Raw genomic sequence first — 19,843 nt, 5'->3', positions numbered from 1 at the left:
TTCCTTCAGTGATTTGAAGATATTATTCCATTGTTTCTGGTTTCCATTACTGTTGCTAAGCAATGCATCTATTTATCCTCCTATGGGAAGTTACTTCAGAGTCACTAATCTGTCACATACGGCCAGACATGTAAGGAATAGGAGACTATTTTTAATTTAGGTTGGAGGAGTATGTCTGGAATAGAATTATGGTAGTGAGAATGGAATGGAAAAAAAGTAAGATAAAACTGTAGTGCAAAGAAATGGTGGGATTTGCAAGTATGAAAATAGAGATAAGAGCATTTTTAAATTGTATGTTATCATGATATATGTTAAAAGAGTAAGTGATATGTACACAAGGCCAAAGTACATGGATGGTGCTATATGATAATATATCAATTACTTTATTTTTCTTTGTAAAGGAGGAAGGAGAATCCAGCTATCTGGGAACCATTGCCATATTCTTAACTGGTTACTTAAAGCCTCCATATATGGTACCAATGACTCAGAAGAATAAAGATTTCTATTGCAGGGCATGGCAAATAATAGGTGCTCAATGAACGTTTGTTGAACTAAACCGATTGTAACAATTATATAAATATAATTGCCAATACCACCCAGGTTCCTTGGTTAAAACTGACCATGTGTAAGACCAAATGTTAAATGTAATCCAAACTTATCCATCTATAAGAGACAAAAACAAGTTGTGGAATCTCAATTTTACAAAATACCAGCCATCCTTGATCATTCATTCATGCATTTTGTATTCCTCAACCAGTAGACAGTGAAGTATAAATGCTACCTATGTTTTATAATCACTGTTAATGAGCACATTTTTTTTTTCTCAGTAGTTGTATATGGTCACCTACCCTCCGAACACGGAGATACTTCTGTCATTAAATCTTCTCTTAGCCGTGGCTTTCTCAAATGAGCCCAGAGCCCAAATTCTAATAATGGTTGGTACTGAAAAGAATTTTAAACAAAACAATGGCACCTTCCTCTGGAAACTGTGATAGATAAGCCAGCATATTTCTATTTAATTGTGGAATAGCAATTTCTGCTATACTTAGATGCCCTGTTGTTGGAAATTAGCCCTTATCCCATATTAGGAGATAGTGCTAAATACTTTTTCACAGCCAGATACATACCAGGGTACAGTAGAATGTGCAAACAATTCCTGTTGCAAACACTGAGCCCCAGAGATCAAACCCAGTCACTATGAAAGGAGAAAAAATATTGAAAGAAGTTTCTCTAAGGAAAGTAAAAGAACAAACTTTATGAGGAAAAAGTCACAATATTTTTGTCTGTTCTTTGTGCACAAATGGAAATCAAATTAGAGTTGTCTCATTAAATTTTCTCACCTCTGATAAAGGTTATTTTATTACATTATTATACCTCAACCCAGCCCATAATTTTCATGTAATGCTAAAAGCCAAATTATTCCTCTTAAGATTCTAGAGCTTCCAATCTCTGCCCCAATTGTTTGTTTGTTTGTTTTTCTTAACAAAGTTAGTCTGAGTACTTTGAAACCACCTAAACGTTGACCATGAATAAATATTTCTCATTATAATCACATAGCACAATTAAATTGAATACTGAGGACTTCTAATATTACAGGTATTATTATTAAATTTCTTTCACTTTTGTTTCTTCTTTCCTTTTTTTCCCTAGGATTCTATTCTTTCAAAGGGGTCAGGTATAAATCTTAGAATAATTACTACAAGCACATTTTACTCATGTATTCAGAGTATCAACTTCATGAGATTGCTGAGAAAGGACCATATATTATAGATGACCTTATTTAGTGGTTGTGTATGTACCATACAAAATTGTCAAACTTACTGTTACCAAAGGAGAAAGGGAAGGAGTAGGGATAAGTTAGTAGTATGAGATTACTGAAACACACTACTATACATACCTCACACTGGTCAGAATGGCCATCATGAAAAAATCTACAAAAATAAATGCTGGAGAGGGTGTGGAGAAAGGGGAACTGTCTTGCACTGTTGGTGGGAATGTAAATTAATACAACCACTATGGAGAACAGTATGGAGGTTCCTTAAAAAACTAAAAATAGAATTACCATATGACCCAGCAATCCCACTACTGGGCATATATCCTGAGAAAACCATAATTCAAACAGACACATGCACCCCAATATTCATTGCAGCACTATTTACAATATCCAGGTCATGGAAGCAACCTAAATGCCTATAGACAGATGAATGGTTAAAGAAGATGGGGTACACATACACAATGGAATATTACTCAGCCATAAAAAGGAATGAAATTGGGTCATTTTAGAGACATGGATGGACATAGAGACTGTCATACAGAGTGAAGTAAGTCAGAAAGAGAAAAACAAATATTGTCGGTTAATGCATATATTTGGAATCTAGAAGAAAAGTACAGATGAACCGGTTTGCAAGGCAGAAATAGAGACACAGATGTAGAGAACAAACGTATGGATACCAAGGGGGGAGAGTGGGGGTGGGGGTGGCAGTGGTGGGATGAATTGGGAGATTGGGATTGACATGTATATACTAATATGTATAAAATAGATTACTAATAAGAACATGCTGTATAAAAAATAAATAAATTAAATTAAAAAAAAAAGACACAAGTATCCCAGTGTTCATTGCACTATTTACAATAATCAGGACATGAAAACAACCTGAATATCCAACGACAGACAAATGGATAAAGAAGATGTGGTACATATACACACTGGAATATTACTCAGCCATAAAAAAGAATGAAATTGGGTCATTTGTAGAGATGTGGATGGACCTAGAGACTGTCATACAGAGTTAAGTAAGTCAGGAAGAGAAAAACAAATATGTATATTAACACATATATGTGGAATCTAGAAAAATGGTACAGATGAACCTATTTGCAAGGCAGGAATAGAGATGCAGATGTAGAGAACAGACATGTGAACATGGGGGGTGGGGAAGGGGAGGGTGGAATGAATTGGGAGATTAGGATTGACATATATACACTGCCATGCGCAGAATAGACAGCTAGTGGGAACCTGCTGTATAGCACAGGGAGATCAGCTCGGTGCTCTGTGATGACCTAGATGGGTGGGATTGGGGGGGGAGGGTGGGAGGGAGGTCCAACAGGGAGGGGATATATGTATACTTATAGCTGATTCACTTCATTGTACAGCAGAAACTAACACAATATTGTAAAGCAGCTATACTCCAATAGAAAAAAAAAGATAAACAACAAAGATTTACTGTATAGCACAAGGAACTATATTCAATATCTTGTAATAACTTATAATGGAAAATAATTTGCAAAAAATATATATACAACTGAATAACTTTGATGTACAATCTAACAAAACATACTGTAAATCAACCATACTTCAAAAAAAAATTGCCATAACTTCAGTGATTAGAAAACAAGCAATAATCACATTGGGTGTTTGGAACCATGTGGATAAAATCAAGTAACTAGTTATTTACATTGTTTTCAATGTTCAGTTTATAGAGCTTTATGTTGTGACAATTACAGTAATTCAAGCACCCTCACCACAGGAATGTCTCCTCAACAAGATGTTGTGTGTATATTTCTTAAGGTGACAAGGCATGTATGAAAATGGTGGACAGTGCAAGAGTGTCGCTAGCTCACCTTGATTGAGGGCCAGAGCAGGAGCATATACCACCACTCCTGTGTAGAGAATCTGGTGGAGAGACAAGAATCAGGTGAACAGTGAGAAAAGTGACACAGAAAGTAAGTCTGCCTAAAAAATTCCTTACGACCTTAGAGCTACATTTCCTTAAACTTCTTCGTCAAACACTTCAATCCCAGGCACTCTTGTTTTGAAATCCTTGGCTATTGTAACTAATTTGCAGAAGGGATAATAAGCATGCGATGGAGGAAGAGTGTTGGACTTTTAAGATGGCTGCATATTTTGAGATTTTATGGCTAGATCTGGTATATTTCTGAAGGATATGAAAATAGGGTTCAAGTTAAGTTTTTGATTCACCCTTCCACTACCCCATCATACACATATCACCATGACACAAACACATTTTAGCAATTTGAAATATAAATTTTAGAGTGGAGATGGAAATAATCCGTGATTAGGGCACCATGTAGGGAAAACTACCAACATGGGTGATCTTCATAGGGGGTATATCTTCAAGCTCCCAGACCTGCAGCTACTACACCGATGGAAGTGGATGGAGTCCCATTTAATTTTAAATGAAATTTCACCATTTAGAGATCCGTGCGGGGTTTTAAAAGGCAAATATCTATGGAGAGGTCAAGGAGCAGTGTTTCCCTCCTTTTCTTGTTCTTAAATCCTTCAGTCAGTGAGTGGGAGTTTTGATTAGAAAAGAGAAGGGAGTTAACTTCTAGCAGAAAGTTCTTGGTGAGTCACGGGAAATGCATTGAGGGTGTCCCACAGGCAAGTGTGGAGCAGAAAGAGGGCACCCTAGAACCCAGGAGAGGAGTCCAAAAGGGGAATGTGGGAATATTGGTTTGAGAGTATAGTCTTAAACAGATTTTCAGCAAAACGGGTATTTCTGGTTCAACATAGTTTACTAGTAAAAAAACAAAACAAAACAGAATTAGTTACCAGATCATTTCATATCAAAAGCAACATGAACAGGTTAAATAAGAGTTCAAAGTAAATTTAAGAAAAAGGTTTTTTTCCCTTGGTGGTTTAATGTATATATATATATTTGTTTGTCATTATTTGTACAGATATATGGGGTCTATGAAATGTGGAAATACCTTGATAGAATCATTTGTCTTGAAAGTGCTATCCTTAGAAGAAAGTAGTTTCTTCTTAGTGTTGAATCTTTCTTTTAATTGTGTTAATTGCCCCTGAAATAAACAAACCCATACTTGTCACTCCCCAATCCACCTCTGCAGCAACCCTTACCCCTTACCGTCTGCAAAATATAGATGGCTGTGGCTGCATAGCGAACTGGTTTGTTGAATCGTAGTTGTAAGTACTAGAAAGAACAGAGAGAAGGACATGCAAAGAATCAGCAAGTTTTATGTAAGGGCTGCTAAGAAGGTTTTCTGTTTTCTTGGTATTTCTCTGAGTTTAGTGCTTAGTTTATAACATGATTTTACGCTATCTGTACTTGGGAGAAAAGGAAACAAATTTGGATTATTTAAAGTCAAAGATATAGTAAAACTCAATTTTTGCTCAAGCTTCCCTTGATGGTCAGAGAAGATAAATGTTTTTTATTTTTAAATTGTTATTGCTTCAATAAAAACCAGATTTTCTGGCTCATTATCCAGGGCTCTTCCTAGTGGATATGCTAAAGCCATTATTTCCTTTTATATCCCCACTGTCCCCAAATTCAGCTCAGGCCTTCCCTTCCTCTTTCCCAGATCAATGCAGTAGCCCCCTAACTGACCTCTCTAATTCCAAGCCTTGCCCACTCATTCCACCAACCACACACCTGCTGCATTGATTCTCCTAAAGCAGAGCTCTGGTCATGTCATGCTTTTCCTCAAACTTTCCAGTGATTCTCTATCATTGACAAAACAAAATGCACATCCCAGGCTTGACATTCTAAACCCTCTACTGTCTGATCCACACTCTTCCTGTCTTAGCTCACATCACTAACCCTCACATGATTTATTCTCCACATAAAATCATTATGTATAATTCAACCAGCATGCTTTGTACTCTGCAGATTTGTCCTTTGTGTAGACAGATTTTCATTGTGAGAGAGCCTCCCTCTCTCCAAATTCACCAATTCTTAGAGAATGGACCTGAGGATATGGGGAGGGAAGGGTAAGCTGTGACAAAGTGAGAGAGTGGCATGGACATATATACACTACCAAACGTAAGGTAGATAGCTAGTGGGAAGCAGCCGCATAGCACAGGGAGATCAGCTCGGTGCTTTGTGACCACCTGGAGGGGTGGGATAGGGAGAGTGGGAGGGAGGAAGACGCAAGAGGGAAGAGATATGGGAACATATGTATATATACAACTGATTCACCTTGTTATAAAGCAGAAACTAACACACCATTGTAAAGCAATTATACTCCAATAAAAATGTTAAAAAACAAACAAATAAACAAAAGGATAGCCCAATTGCCATTCCTATTCCTACTCATACTTTCTCCTCTGAGCACTTAGGGCAACTATATTAAACTTCTTTCATACGTAATAACACTTGATCACCTGCTGCCTTGTATTTTAGTGTTGGATTCGCATATCTTACTGTATTTGTTTCGTATGGCTACTGTAACAAAATATCACAAATTTGGTGGCTTAACGCAACAGAACTGTGTTCTCTTACAGTTCTGGAAGCCAGGAGTTCAAAATCAATTTCACTGGGCCAAAATCAAAGTGTTGGCAGGGCTTTGCTCCCTCTGGAGGTCTTAGGGAAGAATTTGCTTCTTTGGGGTTTTTGGTGGCTGCAGGCAGTCCTTTAGCTTTTAGTTTTATCACTCTAATCTCTGCCTCTTTGGTCACACTGCCTTTTCTTCTGTCTGTCAAATCTCCTTCTGCCTCCCTCATATAAATGTGTTTGTACTTAAGGCCTACCTGGTTTAACCAGGATAATCTCTCCATCTCAAGATCCTTAATTTATTCAACTTTACAAAGATCTCTTTTTCTAAACCATATAAGGTAACAGTCACAGGTTCCTGGGATTAGAACATTTATTATGATTTTTAGAGGGAGGGGGATGCATTTTTCAGCTTACCACACTTACTTTCCCTGGTACATGTAAACAGGGTCTTATTTTATTCATTTTATCTTCGTCTTTCATGTATTCATTCATTAAACAAATATTTATTACTTGCCCTCTATATGGCATTCTGCTATACGATGATAGCAAATATTATATAGTTCATGTCACAAAGGATTTTACAGATTAGAGGAGACCATTAACAAATTTATACTAAAGTAAAGTTACAGTGATGGTATGTACTAAAAGAAAAGCTACAGGGAGCTGTGAACACACTAAACAGATGGATCTGATTTACTGTTGGAGGTCAAGAAAGGTATTCCTGAACAAATATTCTAGAAGGCACTAGTATTTGTCTTCCAGTGCATGATAAACATGTACTGAATGAACAAAATAAATGTTAAAAGTAGCAAATGACTTGAGGACTTAATATCCTGGTGGTAGTTCTTGGTAGTAATTTCTAATTGGTAGTAGTTCTTACCTAACTTAAGAAGAATCATTCTGATTAACCCAGGAGTTTACTGATGTGTCCTTTTCCTAGAAATGATACATAAGTAAGTGTTGATTGATGGCTTAAGGTGGAACCTTCTTTGAAACCCTAGAAAAGACTCCTCTTGACAGAATTGTGACTCAGTTTCACACTAATCCACATCTCCCAATTTACTGCTCAATCCTTCCCCCAAGGAAAGAACCACCTTATTTTCAGACCATCTTTCTTCAGACAACACATTCAGTATACTGTGAGTCAGGTAATAATCCGGTGGATGTGTGACTGAGGGCACCAGGTATGAGGAAAATATTTTTAAAGAAATAAGGAAGTCACTGAGAGAGAAACTGAAAGTCTCAGCTATCATAGGATAAAAAACAGTGCAAAACTTTTAAGCTGAAGACAACATGGGTTCAAATCACATGTCCTTGGAAAGATTAGTTTATTGCACTGAACGATGGCCACCTCTTTCTAAAATTGGCATTTGTAGGATCTAATGGTATAGTGTACGATAACGTCAAGTGCAGGGACAGGAATATAGTGGGATCTTAGTGACTGTAGTAGTCATTGTGGGTGTGACCCCTGGAGCTTATTGACACTCTCTGTCCCAGTACATGTTGATAGCATCTAATTGCACCATGATTTTCTGCTTGAGGGCTTTATCTCACCCCTTGCACAGGGCAGACTAGAAGTACTTGGGGGTGTTATCATTGTCTTTCAGCCAATGACAAAAGGAAGTTGGACCAAAAAATCCCAGTTATTTTCATTTCAAGGAGGCCAACCCTGATATGTGATCTGTACTGTCCCCCAGAAATCTCCAGTGAGATAGAACCTCAGTTGCTCACAATAACAACCTGCTCAAAAACATATCTTTATTGGCTTCCTTTTTTTCCATGTCTTACTTGCCACTTGCCTACCAATACTTAATAAAATCATTTCCCCCCAAAATGACTTGCATTAAACTCCTTGTCTCAGAATTTGCTTCTGGGGGAACACAGCTTAAGACGGTGATATTTCTACCAAATATGATTCAAGTGGAGACTGCAAAATTGCTTGTAATGAGCTGTGTCTTCTGGTTGACAGGGATTCTTTTCCCATCACATGAAGAACCCAGGATAGCCTACTAGAGGATGAAACCAAGTGTAGTATGCTACAAGCTGTCCCATCTGAGTTCCCCAAGACCAACGAGCCACTAACCAACCCACTAGCTGATGGCAGTTACAGAGATGGCCCCAAGTAAGACCAGAAGAACCTTACTGTCTTACTAGACTCTCCTGAGCTCAAGTCAGATTACTGATCCACAAAATTGTGAGCAGGTAAAATTGTTGGTTTAAGAAATTTATTTTGGGATGGTATGTTACACAGCAATAGATAACTGATATAAAATGTGGTATCAGAAGTGGAGAAATGTAACAAAACCCAAACTATGTGATATTGGCTTTGGGACTGTTTGGGATAGGAAGTCTAGGAAAGCAAAGGGGAAATTGTTCCTGAAAAATGGAAAGGTAGTGAGAAAACTGCTATAGGAATCAGCAAAAGTCAATGGTTTTAACATCTCAGTTTAGTTCCTCTAAATTCAGTCAATTCAGTCAAACTAGAGAGACAGTATTAAGAAAAATATATATGAAAAAAAAAAAGAACTAGATCAGAAGTAAGACACCTTGAATTCTAGTTTGAGCTTTGCCACTATCTCACTCTGTAATCTAAGCCTCTAGTTTCTCATCCATGAAATAAGAGACTATTCGAACTGCATAATTCTCCATCTGAAAGATTGTATTCACTCACTCACGTATCCAATGGTCATCCTGGATCAGTGTATAGCTTTAACTACAGTCAAAAGTAAAAACGGAAGTTCAGCAGAAAAGTTGCATGCTTTGTGCTTGCTTTTAAAAATAGCACAGGTAACATTTACCATCATGTTCAACTATTTTCAAAACCCCAAACCTGATATAGCCACACTATTTTCCATCTCGGGAAATAAGTCCACTTTTCATGTTGGTTCAAGTATCATGGAGCCATCCTTGACTCCTCTTTCTGTCTCACTCCCCACATGCAATTCATAAAAGAATCCTGGCACCTCCTCCCCACCCTTTCAAAATTTCACTTGCATCATCCCCTCTGTCTCCACGCTAATACCATCATTCTTGCCTAGATTACAGCAATAGCTTCCTAACTAGACCCCCTGCTTCAGCAGTAAAAACCTTATAATTAGCCTCAACATACAGCTAGAGTAATACTCTTAAAATACAAATCACATTACAGCACTCTCCTGCCCAAACAGTGCAATGACCCATCCCACTGAGAGTAAACACCAATCCTTATAATGACCTAAAAAGGCCTCATAACATTGGTTTAGACCCTATCACACCCTAAATATCCATTTACAACAAATATTTTGTCACTTTATTTACTGTACTGAAATAATAATAATGATATCTTATACCTACACACCTGATTTCTCAAATTTTAAATATAATTACTAAAATGCCACAAATGTAATTTAAAGGAGAACTAAAAGGAAAGCAATTTACAGAAAAAAAAAAGTGTATAATCTATGCTTAGAAAACACTATGGAAGAAGTAGTAGCCTGGGCATTATAATGAAAAAGTCTGGATTAGAGAGAAGTAAGTAGTTCAGAAACTATTTAGTTTAAGAAGTCCAAGAAAAATGAGAAAGCAGGTAGACATCAGCTCACAGGTAGTGTTAAGGGTAAATAACAGCATGCTGGATCTATTAATGTTTGATAAGAGAAAGAAGAAAATAACTCTAAGTGAAGTGGCGACAACATGATGAGACCAATTATAAACTGTCCAAGTGGAGATAATGAAAATGTATGATAGTGCAAATGAGCTGAGCCTAATTTATAACTTGAGGGTGAGAGCAGTTCCTTATGCTTTGACATGGGAGAGGATAGTGACAAAGTAGCACAGGTGACATAGATTAGTCTTGAAATCCCCCTGCATATCAAAACATTTAAATAAGTTGGCTATTGCCAATCCCAAAACACAATGGCTTAAAAACCAAGGACTTAATATTTCTCACAATTTTTAGGATTGGCTGGGTGATTCCTCTACTTGATTCTCCAGGGCTGCCATGGGGCTGCAATCAATGGGAAGGTCAGCTGGGGGAGAAAATCCAAGATGGCATCACTCACATGTCTGGTGATTGGTGTTGGCTGCTGGCCAGTGTGCTTCTGTTCTTCTCTACTTGTTCACTCATCCTCCAGAAGCTAGAACAACTAGACCCACTTCCTGACATAGCTTATATCAGGACAACATTCCAAGAAGGCAAAGGCAGAAGCTATAAGCCTCATGAGACTTAAGCTCCCAATTCACACATCACTTCTGCCACATGCTATTGGTCAAAGCAAGTCACAAGCAAGTCACCATCCCAGATTCAAGAGGTCGGGAAATAGACTCTACCCTTTCAGTTTTAACTACTTCAAAAGATCCTGGTAAGAATATCTATGGCTAGGTAGCAGAAGATGGATGATGAACAAATAAACATAAATTCAAGTTTCTATACAGAGATTGGTAGAAATTTGGGGACTGTAACAACAACAAGAACAATAATGATAAATAATATAAAACTCTTCCATGGCATTTACAACTTGCCAGGCTCTGTTAAAAGTATTTGCATATAATAACTCATTTACTCCTCACAGACATTCTTTAAGGTAGGTAGTTTTATTATTCTTATTTTACATATGTGAAAATCAGGTACAGAGAGGGTAAGTCATTTTCCCAAAGTCATACAGCTAGTTAAGCAGCAGAGCTAGTATTCGAAGCCAAGGAGCCTGAGTTTAAAGTTCATACTTTTAACCCCTATGCCACACTTCTAATTCTTATAAAGAAAGAGGCAGTCCCAAAATATGTACTTTATACAATCTGAATTTCTTCTTATTAGGGTACTACAATTTAAAAAATATGTAAAGGGCAAAGGTAAATGGTAAATTAAATTCAGTGAAATGCTTATATGTCGTCCTCTATCTGTACTGTCTCAAATCTCCTCAGTTATATACTTGCAATTGGTTTAATGTAGTAACTGAACTGTTTTACTAAAACTGTACAATCCACTGTACAACCTTGACTAAGTCATTTATCTGTATCACCGTTTTCTTAGCTGAAAAGTGACAATACACAATGTTCTTTGTGCTTTGCAGAATACTGAAGTTAATAATAATACAAGTAATAACATCAGCTTTCCTTCATTGAGAATCTCCTACAAGTTAGACAGTATATTAGATGTTTACCTACATGTTCTCATTTAATCATTGAAGTAGCCTGGTGGGCTTGACTTTGTTATTTCTGTTCTACAGATGGAAGGTGTATGTGTCTGTAGATGTCTTTGGATACAAGTGTATCTGTATCCAAAGCTTAAGCTTTCCCCAATAACACTGCAATATTTTTTCCCATGATGTATAATTGCCCTGAAAATAAGTGAGTGTTTTTCAACTATCATGTGTTATCATCAAGACAATGTGTATCACTAGAGAAAAAAGCAAGAATAACAAAACATGTTCAAGTGGAGAGGAAACAGCAACTACCTCCCAAAGTGAAGATGAAGGAAGTAGTTGTCTTACCTCATATGTGCTGGTGATGCCAGACCTGTAGAACACAGGGAGAAAGAGCTCTGATGTGAAGATAATCACAAATGCGTACGCAACGAAGAAGATGATGAAGGATGCCCCAAAGCGGTAGACCTCAGCCGGGGTCCCCAGGACAGTGACAGCAGACATGAAGCTGGCTGTCAGAGACAATGCCACGGGGCCAAAGGTCATTTGCCGTCCCCCAACCAGAAACTCCCTTGAAGTTGCCTTTTTTCTCTCCCTAATGGCAAAGAACACCCCAATTCCAGAGGAAATGACAAAGAGGGCTGCAAAGACGACATAATCCCAAACTTCAAAGTTCTTCACCTCCATGCTGGGAAGTGTGGCACCAGACAGTCGCTCTCAACCTGGTCTCAGTGAGAAGTTCTTTCCAAAAGCAAAGCTCAGTAGAGTAGACGCTTTTCCAGGAGAGGAGACTGTGGTTGTGTGAAGAGAATGATGACCAGAGGCACTGTGTAGCACTTCGGAAACCAAGTTGTACTCAGGGAAGATCTCAAAAGTTGACGACAAAGAGGGATCTGGTAGTGGTACCAACAGATGAGAACTTGAAATCTGACCCTGGCCTGGAGCTGTCTTTTCCTCTGCTAAAGCATATGCCACAGAGAAGGAATTCAGATGTGTTCCAAAATTAATAACCACTGGGGGTGGAATGAACTTGCCAGATAACATGCTCTTTAATCTCCTAGATTTTTTTAAACTTAAGGTTAAACATTACTGGGAACCATAGAAGTGATACAAGTTCACCACCTCAGCATTTTTAATGAATGAAACAGAATCTGTAAAATGCCAACACAACTATCACCTGTATCTTCCTTCCAAGTAAGGGAGGGTGAAGGTGTGTCCCTGCAACTCCATGAGACAGTGGGTGTGGGGGAAAAGGAGTAAAGAACGAGGGATCAGGAGACCTTTGCTCAAGTTGGTGCAAACCTAAGTGAGCTGTGATATTGCTGATGAAATATTTAACCCCTCGGAGCTTCATCTGGAACATGGAATAATAACACCTCAGAGGGTTATGATGAGTCTTTAAGTGTCTCTGACTTTCTGACCCTCTTTTTTCTGATCAATAATTAGCTATTATGTGTGCTTATAGTGAAGCACCCTGGAACATAATAGAGTTGACTCTCTTTTGACTCTAGGCTTCAGAAAATAAATTTACCAATAATTAATAAATCTTTTGTAGTCCTCAGTTTTATCTTTTCTGTCTCTCCTTCATTTTGACCCATTCACAACTCTTGTACAAAGAGGTTAAGTTTTAGTTAAGACCAGGACGAATGAGAGAAAGAAGGTAAGAATCCAGTTATAGATTCTTTTTCTTATGTACCTTAAAATTATTTTTATTTTTCCTCTTTTTTATTTTTTTAATGTTACATTGGAGTATAGTCGATTAACAATGTTGTTGTGTTAGTTTCAGGTGTACAGCAAAGTGATTCAGTTATACATATACATATACATGTAGATATTCTTTTTCAAATTCCTTTCCCATTAAGGTTATTACAGAATACTGAGCAGAGTTCCCTGTGCTATACGGTAGGTCCTTGTTGGTTATCTATGTAAAATATAGCAGTGTGTACACGTCAATCCCACACTCCCTATCTATCCCTCCCCCCAGCCTTCCCCACTGGTAACCATAAGTTCATTCTCTAAGTCTGTGAGTCTGTTTCTGTTTTGTACAGCAGAGGAAACCATAAACAAGACGAAAAGACAACCCTCAGAATGGGAGAAAATATTTGCAAATGATGCAACTGACAAGGGATTAGTCTCCAAAATTTACAAACAGCTCATGGAGCTCAATATCAAAAAAACAAACAACCCAATCAAAAAAATGGACAGAAGACCTAAATAGACATTTCTCCAAAGAAGACATACAGATGGCCCAGGGGCACATGAAAAGATGCTCAACATCGCTAATTATTAGAGAAATGCAAATCAAAACTACAATGAGATATCACCTCACACTGGTCAGAATGGCCATCAGCAAAAAAAATCTACAAATGATAAATGCTAGAGAGGGTGTGGAGACAAGGGAACCCTCCTACACTGTTTGTGGGAATGTAAGTTGGTACAGCCACTATGGAGAGCAGTATGGGAGTTCCTTAAGAAACTAAAAATAGAACTACCATATGATCTAGCAATCCCACTCCTGGGCATATATCTGCAGAAAAACATGGTTTGAAAGGATACACACACCCCAATGTTCATTGCAGCGCTGTTTACAATAGCCAAGGCATGGAGGCAACATAAATGTCCATTGACAGGTGAATGGATAAAGAAGATGCAGTACATATATGCGATGGAATATTACTCAGCCATTAAAAAGAATGAAATCATGCCATTTGCAGCTATACGGATGGACCTAGAGATTATCATACTAAGTGAAGTAAGTCAGACAAAGACAAATACCATATGATATCACTTACATGTGGAATTTAAAAAAATGATAGAAATGAACTTATTTACAAAACAGTTACAGATTCTTGATTCTGCTCCTATTAGACTCTGTTTATTGTTCTGAAGTACCCCCAGCAAACCTCTGGAGGACAATTTCTCTACATCATTCATGCTTCTCCTGCCTTCTCAAAGGTCTTCCTCAACACCATCCCTACAAAACCAGTATGTTCCACAAGATCTAGTTCATGTCTACCTTGCTCTGTGGAGCCTTCCCTGACTCACATCTCCTGCTGCTCTCACCCCCAACTCCTGTAGGAAACAGGCTCCCTTGGTACTCACTTTTTACTCTGAGAATATCCTCACCTATTTTAAAGAATCTCTATGTGTATGTCTGTATGAGCAAGTCAGCAGTTGTAGATGACCAACTCATTGAAGGCAGAGGCACAAGGCCTGGTCCAGAGTGCCCAGTACGTAGTTATTATGTAGCTATACATAGTTAGCTATTGTAGAAAGTAAGGAACTCACCCAAAAAACAAAAGAAGAAAACAAAAATTATCCATAATGTCCAAGGCCAGAAATATTTCCTATCAAACAGAGGAAACTTTAATTTTGTTTTTGACATCTGAGTAACTGAATGAATCTTTGATTATTTGTTTAGTCTGGGTACTGTCTGCACTCCCTACTTTGATCCATGGATTTGAATTTGACCACACAAAGCTTTGATGGCTGAAATATGCTTTTAGTTGCAAAGAAATGTGCAAAAACTCTGCCAGGAGTTGTCTCTGTCCTGTTGTTTAAATTCCTCCTCTAAGTTTACACAGTTGATATAATCAGGGTTAATGGGAAAAATAGGTCTTTAATATTTTGTCTTAACCTTGGCTTTTACTAATTTGTACCGTGGGGTATTCTAATTATATAACAGATTTTTATTTGTTAACAGTCTCAGCAGAAAATCAGAACTCCAGCTTTCAGAAGCTTAACTATTTTATGCTTTAATATTAACATCAATTAAGTGTTAATGTTCAATCCACAAGGCATGTGGACAACTTGTACAAGTCTGGTGAATATTAATTCAAAACACTATTATTACATCAATGAAGTCCAGAGGTTAAATACTGGAAGCTTGTAGGTGAACTGTTGATGAGTACTGCTGATTCAATTAACCTTCATCAAGAAACAGTATTATCTACATGGCTTCCACTGGTCTTGGACTTCAAAACAGTGGGTGGCTAATGGTTCAGGATGTGAACCTCACGCCTCTCACAGTAAAGTATTCCTTGCTTCCAACATTTTGCTGATTATAAGGCACAGCATTACTATATTAATTTAATTCTCAGTTATTTTCTATTTCTTTACACTTTCTCCCTTTGGTAGTATCCAGTGTCTTCATACTCTCTGTCTATCCCATTGAAACTCACTCTATACAAGGTTCATGCTGATTATAAAGCATAACACCCATTTATTCATAACTTTTCAGGGAAAACAAAAAGCCAACACATTCAATGGCTACGTAAGTTAGAAAGTACATCCCTATGTCAGAAATACTAACATGGGAGGACAACAAAGGAAAATGTGCTTCTTTGGAGAAATCTCAGTATCTCCTGCACCCTCTTGCAGGGGCCTCCAAGGCCACCACCTCTACTTTATTCCTTTAGTATAAAGCTTGGGCCCTTGTTAGAATGTAGACACCATCACCTGCCACACACACACTCACACACACACACACACACACACACATACTACCTTAACAAGGCCCAGCTACTCAATTACCCTCTTGCCTAATAGGTTAGGTTTGTAGTTGTGATCATTAGTAGGCTCTGTAGTGTAAAATAGTTCTGCACCTGGTATAGAGTATTTATAATGGAAAAGAGGAAAACAGTTGGACATTGAATGCTACCAAGGTAAGGGTGGGGGGAAGGGTAAAGAACTGGAAGGATAGGGCAACCAGGGAAAAGAACCACAGTTGCAATATTCCTAATAGCAGGCTATGCACACCATGTTTACGTTGGCCTAGGACAGAAAGGAGGAAAATAGGATAGGACTTGTCCATTTTGAGATTGCATTATCACTATATTACCTTTTCATGGCTGTTATTTTGTTTTGTTTTGAATTTGGACAGGGAAGTGGCATGATCAGAACTGTGCCTCACATAGATTAATTCATTCTAATAATTTTACATGATGAATGAATTTTTTAATCCAGTGGACATTATTAAGGGTGACTCAAAGAACTCCACACATGGTAAGTAAGCTGCTTAAATCAGGTTATGAAAGCAGTCCTCCCCATAGAGTTCTTCTCTCAATGATCATGCCTATCAAACCAACCCCTAGGAGACAAACTAGTGTGCCAAGCTACAGTTGAACAGAAATTATTGCGCTTTTTTTCAAACGCAAAGGGACTGCACCCATTTTTCTCTTCCAAGGGAAATTGAATAATTCCTATCCTGAGGAAGATAATTCTATATAATTCTTACAGAGACTGATGAAGAAGGGACCACATCCAAGAATTTTACCATGAAAAAGAAAAACTACAAATCCAGAGTTTTTACTCCTCCTTTGAGCAGAAGACATGGCCTGGAGCTCTGTTGTAGAAGTCCCTTGATTAGCTGGTATTTTTATGAATATAGAAAGGTTAGGTTTGAGGAGAAAGTGAAGAAGCAAAAACTCTGCCTACAAATTAATTAATTTTTTTCTTCTTTTATCCTTGGGAATGATGTTAGAGACATGGCATAGGAGTAAAGACAAGGAAATGGTACACAAATATGGATGGAGGCAGGGACATTTCTCAAAACTAGTGAGACTGTCTCAGTATAAGGGAGAGCCAAAGGGATTTTAACAATGGAAATAATTAATATTAAACGTTAAATTTATTCTAGCTTTGTTGAGATATAATAACATATAACATGTGTAAGTTTAAGGTGTACAACATGATGATTTGATGCACTTATATACTGCAAAATTGTTACAACAGTAGGATTCCATAACACCTCCATCACTCCACATAATTATCCCTTTTTGGTGAAGGGAAGGGTGAGAACATTTAAGATCTACTCTCTTAGCAACTGCCCAATATATAATACAATATTATTAACTATAGTCACCATACTGTCCATTAGACCCCCAAATAAATGTTAAGTTTTAGCCATGTTGTGCTGGAGTGTAGTTCCTGTCTTTTCTCCTAACCTTTAGGGAAAACCTCTTATATCACTGGTATTGTATTGACGTTTTATCATTTAATTAAAGGGAAAAAAAATCTGCGTTCATCTTTGATCTCAAAATGGAGCAGGGTGATAGAATATTAATGAAGGAAGAGAGACACAAAGGGGATTGAGAACCCGGAAGAAACAAAAATTGGAGAAAGAGCTCCTGAGAGCTTTATGATCTTTGAGGTTAAGTAGGGAAGACCACTTGGTATTCTATCAGAGTCAGGATATGGAGATTTCTTTCTTGTCTTTCTTTTCCTCCCACCCTTCTCCCTTCCCCTCCCTCCCTTCCTCCCTCCCTACCTCTTCCTTCCTTCCTTCCTTCCTTCCTTTCCTTCTTTCTTTTTTTCTTCCAAATATTAAAGAGAGGAGTGATCTGAAAAGGCTGGAACATTTAGGGCACCCAAGTGTTGACATTTGAATTTCATTCACATATTCTCACTAGAAAAATATTTGTTTCCCAAGCCCTGGTGAGATATAGTGGAAAACATCCTTTATCTGCAACAAGGACCAAATTTCTTTCTCCACCCTCTCACTAAACAATCATGATTTTTGGACACATTGCTGGTTCTGAGCTACCACATTTGAAAATGGTATATCATGTTAATAATTAGATAATTAGATAAATTTAAGTACCTAAATTACCTTTTCAAGACTGCTCAAATGTCACCTTCCTTGACCAAACAACCTATTTAAATTGCAAACAACCACATTCTAAATCTCTACTCTCTTCATTCTCCATAAAATGTATCTCCTACTAATATATCATATAATATTTTAAATGTTAACATCTCCCCACTAGAGTATAAGCCCATAAGGGGTTCTATTTTGTTCTCTGAGGTACTCTTAGTACCTAGACGTTTCTGTCCATAGTAGACATTCAACAAATTAAATTATATGAGTTCTAGGGGTTTCTTTCAACTTTATAATCTATGTTTAAATCTTGCTTTACTGAGAAAAAAGGAAAACTAAAAGAAAATTTTCCAAGATTTTTTTTAAAAAGCTGAAATATTTATCTACCTCCAAACACGTTTTCCCATCTAAATAAAAACTGAAATTTATATTTCATTCTATTAGATTCTCGAATTCATTATAGCTAAATCTGACAGAAGTTAAAACTTTATCCATTCATTCTACATACACTTAACAAATTTGAAAAATAGTGATTTGCAAGTTTAAGAGGCAAATTTCAGAGTCCAGCAGAGAACATCATTTAATATTAAAACAGACTAATGGCACCACACAATAAACAAGTAGAACACTTAAAGTGAATGTGTAGTTGGGAGGGTAATTGAGCGTGAGGCTCAAGGTTCTTTGTTAAACATCCTTAGATACCAAGCAACCCCTCCATTTTAGAATGGCAAAGGGGAAAACCACCAGCATGATCTACTATGAACTTGATTTTGTTAAATAAGCATAAAAGGAAGGAATTTCTTGTTTGTTTCAGGCTTCTGACCATTAAAATAGAACTTTTGAATAAGTTTCAAAAGGGAACAGAACATACTATGTGTCTGACTCTTTCATATATCATATCGTTTTGGTCCCTATACAGCTATAAAAATCTGTTAAAATGAGTGTCAATAGTCCCATCTTGCAAATGGAAGAAAATGCACATAGAAATGATTTGTCCAAATCAAGATCAAGTTCACACAGTCACTAAGCGGTGGTTTTAGCCTCAAATTCTAGGTGACTAAAATCTATGCTCTTTGTACTGAGTGTGTCTAACAAAGACAATTTCTACTTACTCACTTTTCCAGGTTTGATGGGGAGACTTTTTTTTTTTTTTTTTGCGGTACGCGGGCCTCCCGCTGCTGTGGCCTCTCCCGTTGCGGAGCACAGGCTTCGGACGCGCAGGCTCAGCGGCCATGGCTCACGGGCCCAGCCGCTCCGTGGCATGGAGGATCCTCCCGGACTGGGGCACGAACACGCGTCCCCTGCATCGGCAGGCGGACTCCCAACCACTGCGCCACCAGAGAAGCCCGGGGAGACTTTTAAAAAGTAATAGAGAAAAATCTGGGGTTATCTATCCGGTCAACCTGAACATGGATAATCAACACATCTCCAGCAAAACAGAGAAGTGATAATCAAGGCTCCTTGCATTGATCCTGTGATATTGTCACATCCTCAAGTATCTTATAAATAAACAAATAACATTTCAATTAAATTCAAGCAAAATTTAATGTTGAGTGATTTTTGTTATTCAGATTCTTTGGAAATATACTCAAACATACAGTATAGTTAGCAAGCTCAGAGGCAATTTTATCAGTTACCATGGAAACTCTTTAGTCCCTCATTTCCTATCAATTCCAACGGTCCTCATGCTATCCCTGCTATCACTAGGCACCACCATGAATGAATGACTTTTGTATATTTCTTAAACTGAAATTAACTGGTTATGTTTCATCACTAAGAATATACAAATAAATATGTCCCAGCCTCAAAGGCAACGTCAAAAGAAAATTTTGCAAAATGTGTAGTACAATGGTAATTACAACGTATAGTTT

General features: G+C 37.6%; 1 protein-coding gene across 1 annotated transcript in view; it reads right to left on the bottom strand.

Annotated features, from left to right (window-relative positions):
* The window catches only part of SLC5A12 (solute carrier family 5 member 12), a 44,755-nt gene extending 32,541 nt beyond the window's left edge, over window positions 1-12,214 (bottom strand). Inside the window, exons 1-4 of the mRNA XM_022583584.2 lie at window positions 11,723-12,214; window positions 4,887-4,952; window positions 3,619-3,670; window positions 1,128-1,195 (exon numbers count right to left, since the gene is read on the bottom strand). Coding sequence (XP_022439292.1) covers window positions 1,128-1,195; window positions 3,619-3,670; window positions 4,887-4,952; window positions 11,723-12,061 — 525 coding nt within the window. The 5' untranslated portion in view covers window positions 12,062-12,214. The remainder of the gene's footprint in view (window positions 1-1,127; window positions 1,196-3,618; window positions 3,671-4,886; window positions 4,953-11,722) is intronic.
* Window positions 12,215-19,843: the final 7,629 nt, after the last annotated feature.

Source organism: Delphinapterus leucas, chromosome 7, assembly GCF_059928025.1.
Source record: "Delphinapterus leucas isolate spDelLeu-1000000601 "Yukka" chromosome 7, BTC_Dleu_Yukka2, whole genome shotgun sequence".
NCBI lineage: Eukaryota > Metazoa > Chordata > Mammalia > Artiodactyla > Monodontidae > Delphinapterus > Delphinapterus leucas.
The sequence above is the reverse complement of the archived record's forward strand: the minus strand, read 5'-3'. Positions and strand labels throughout refer to the sequence as shown.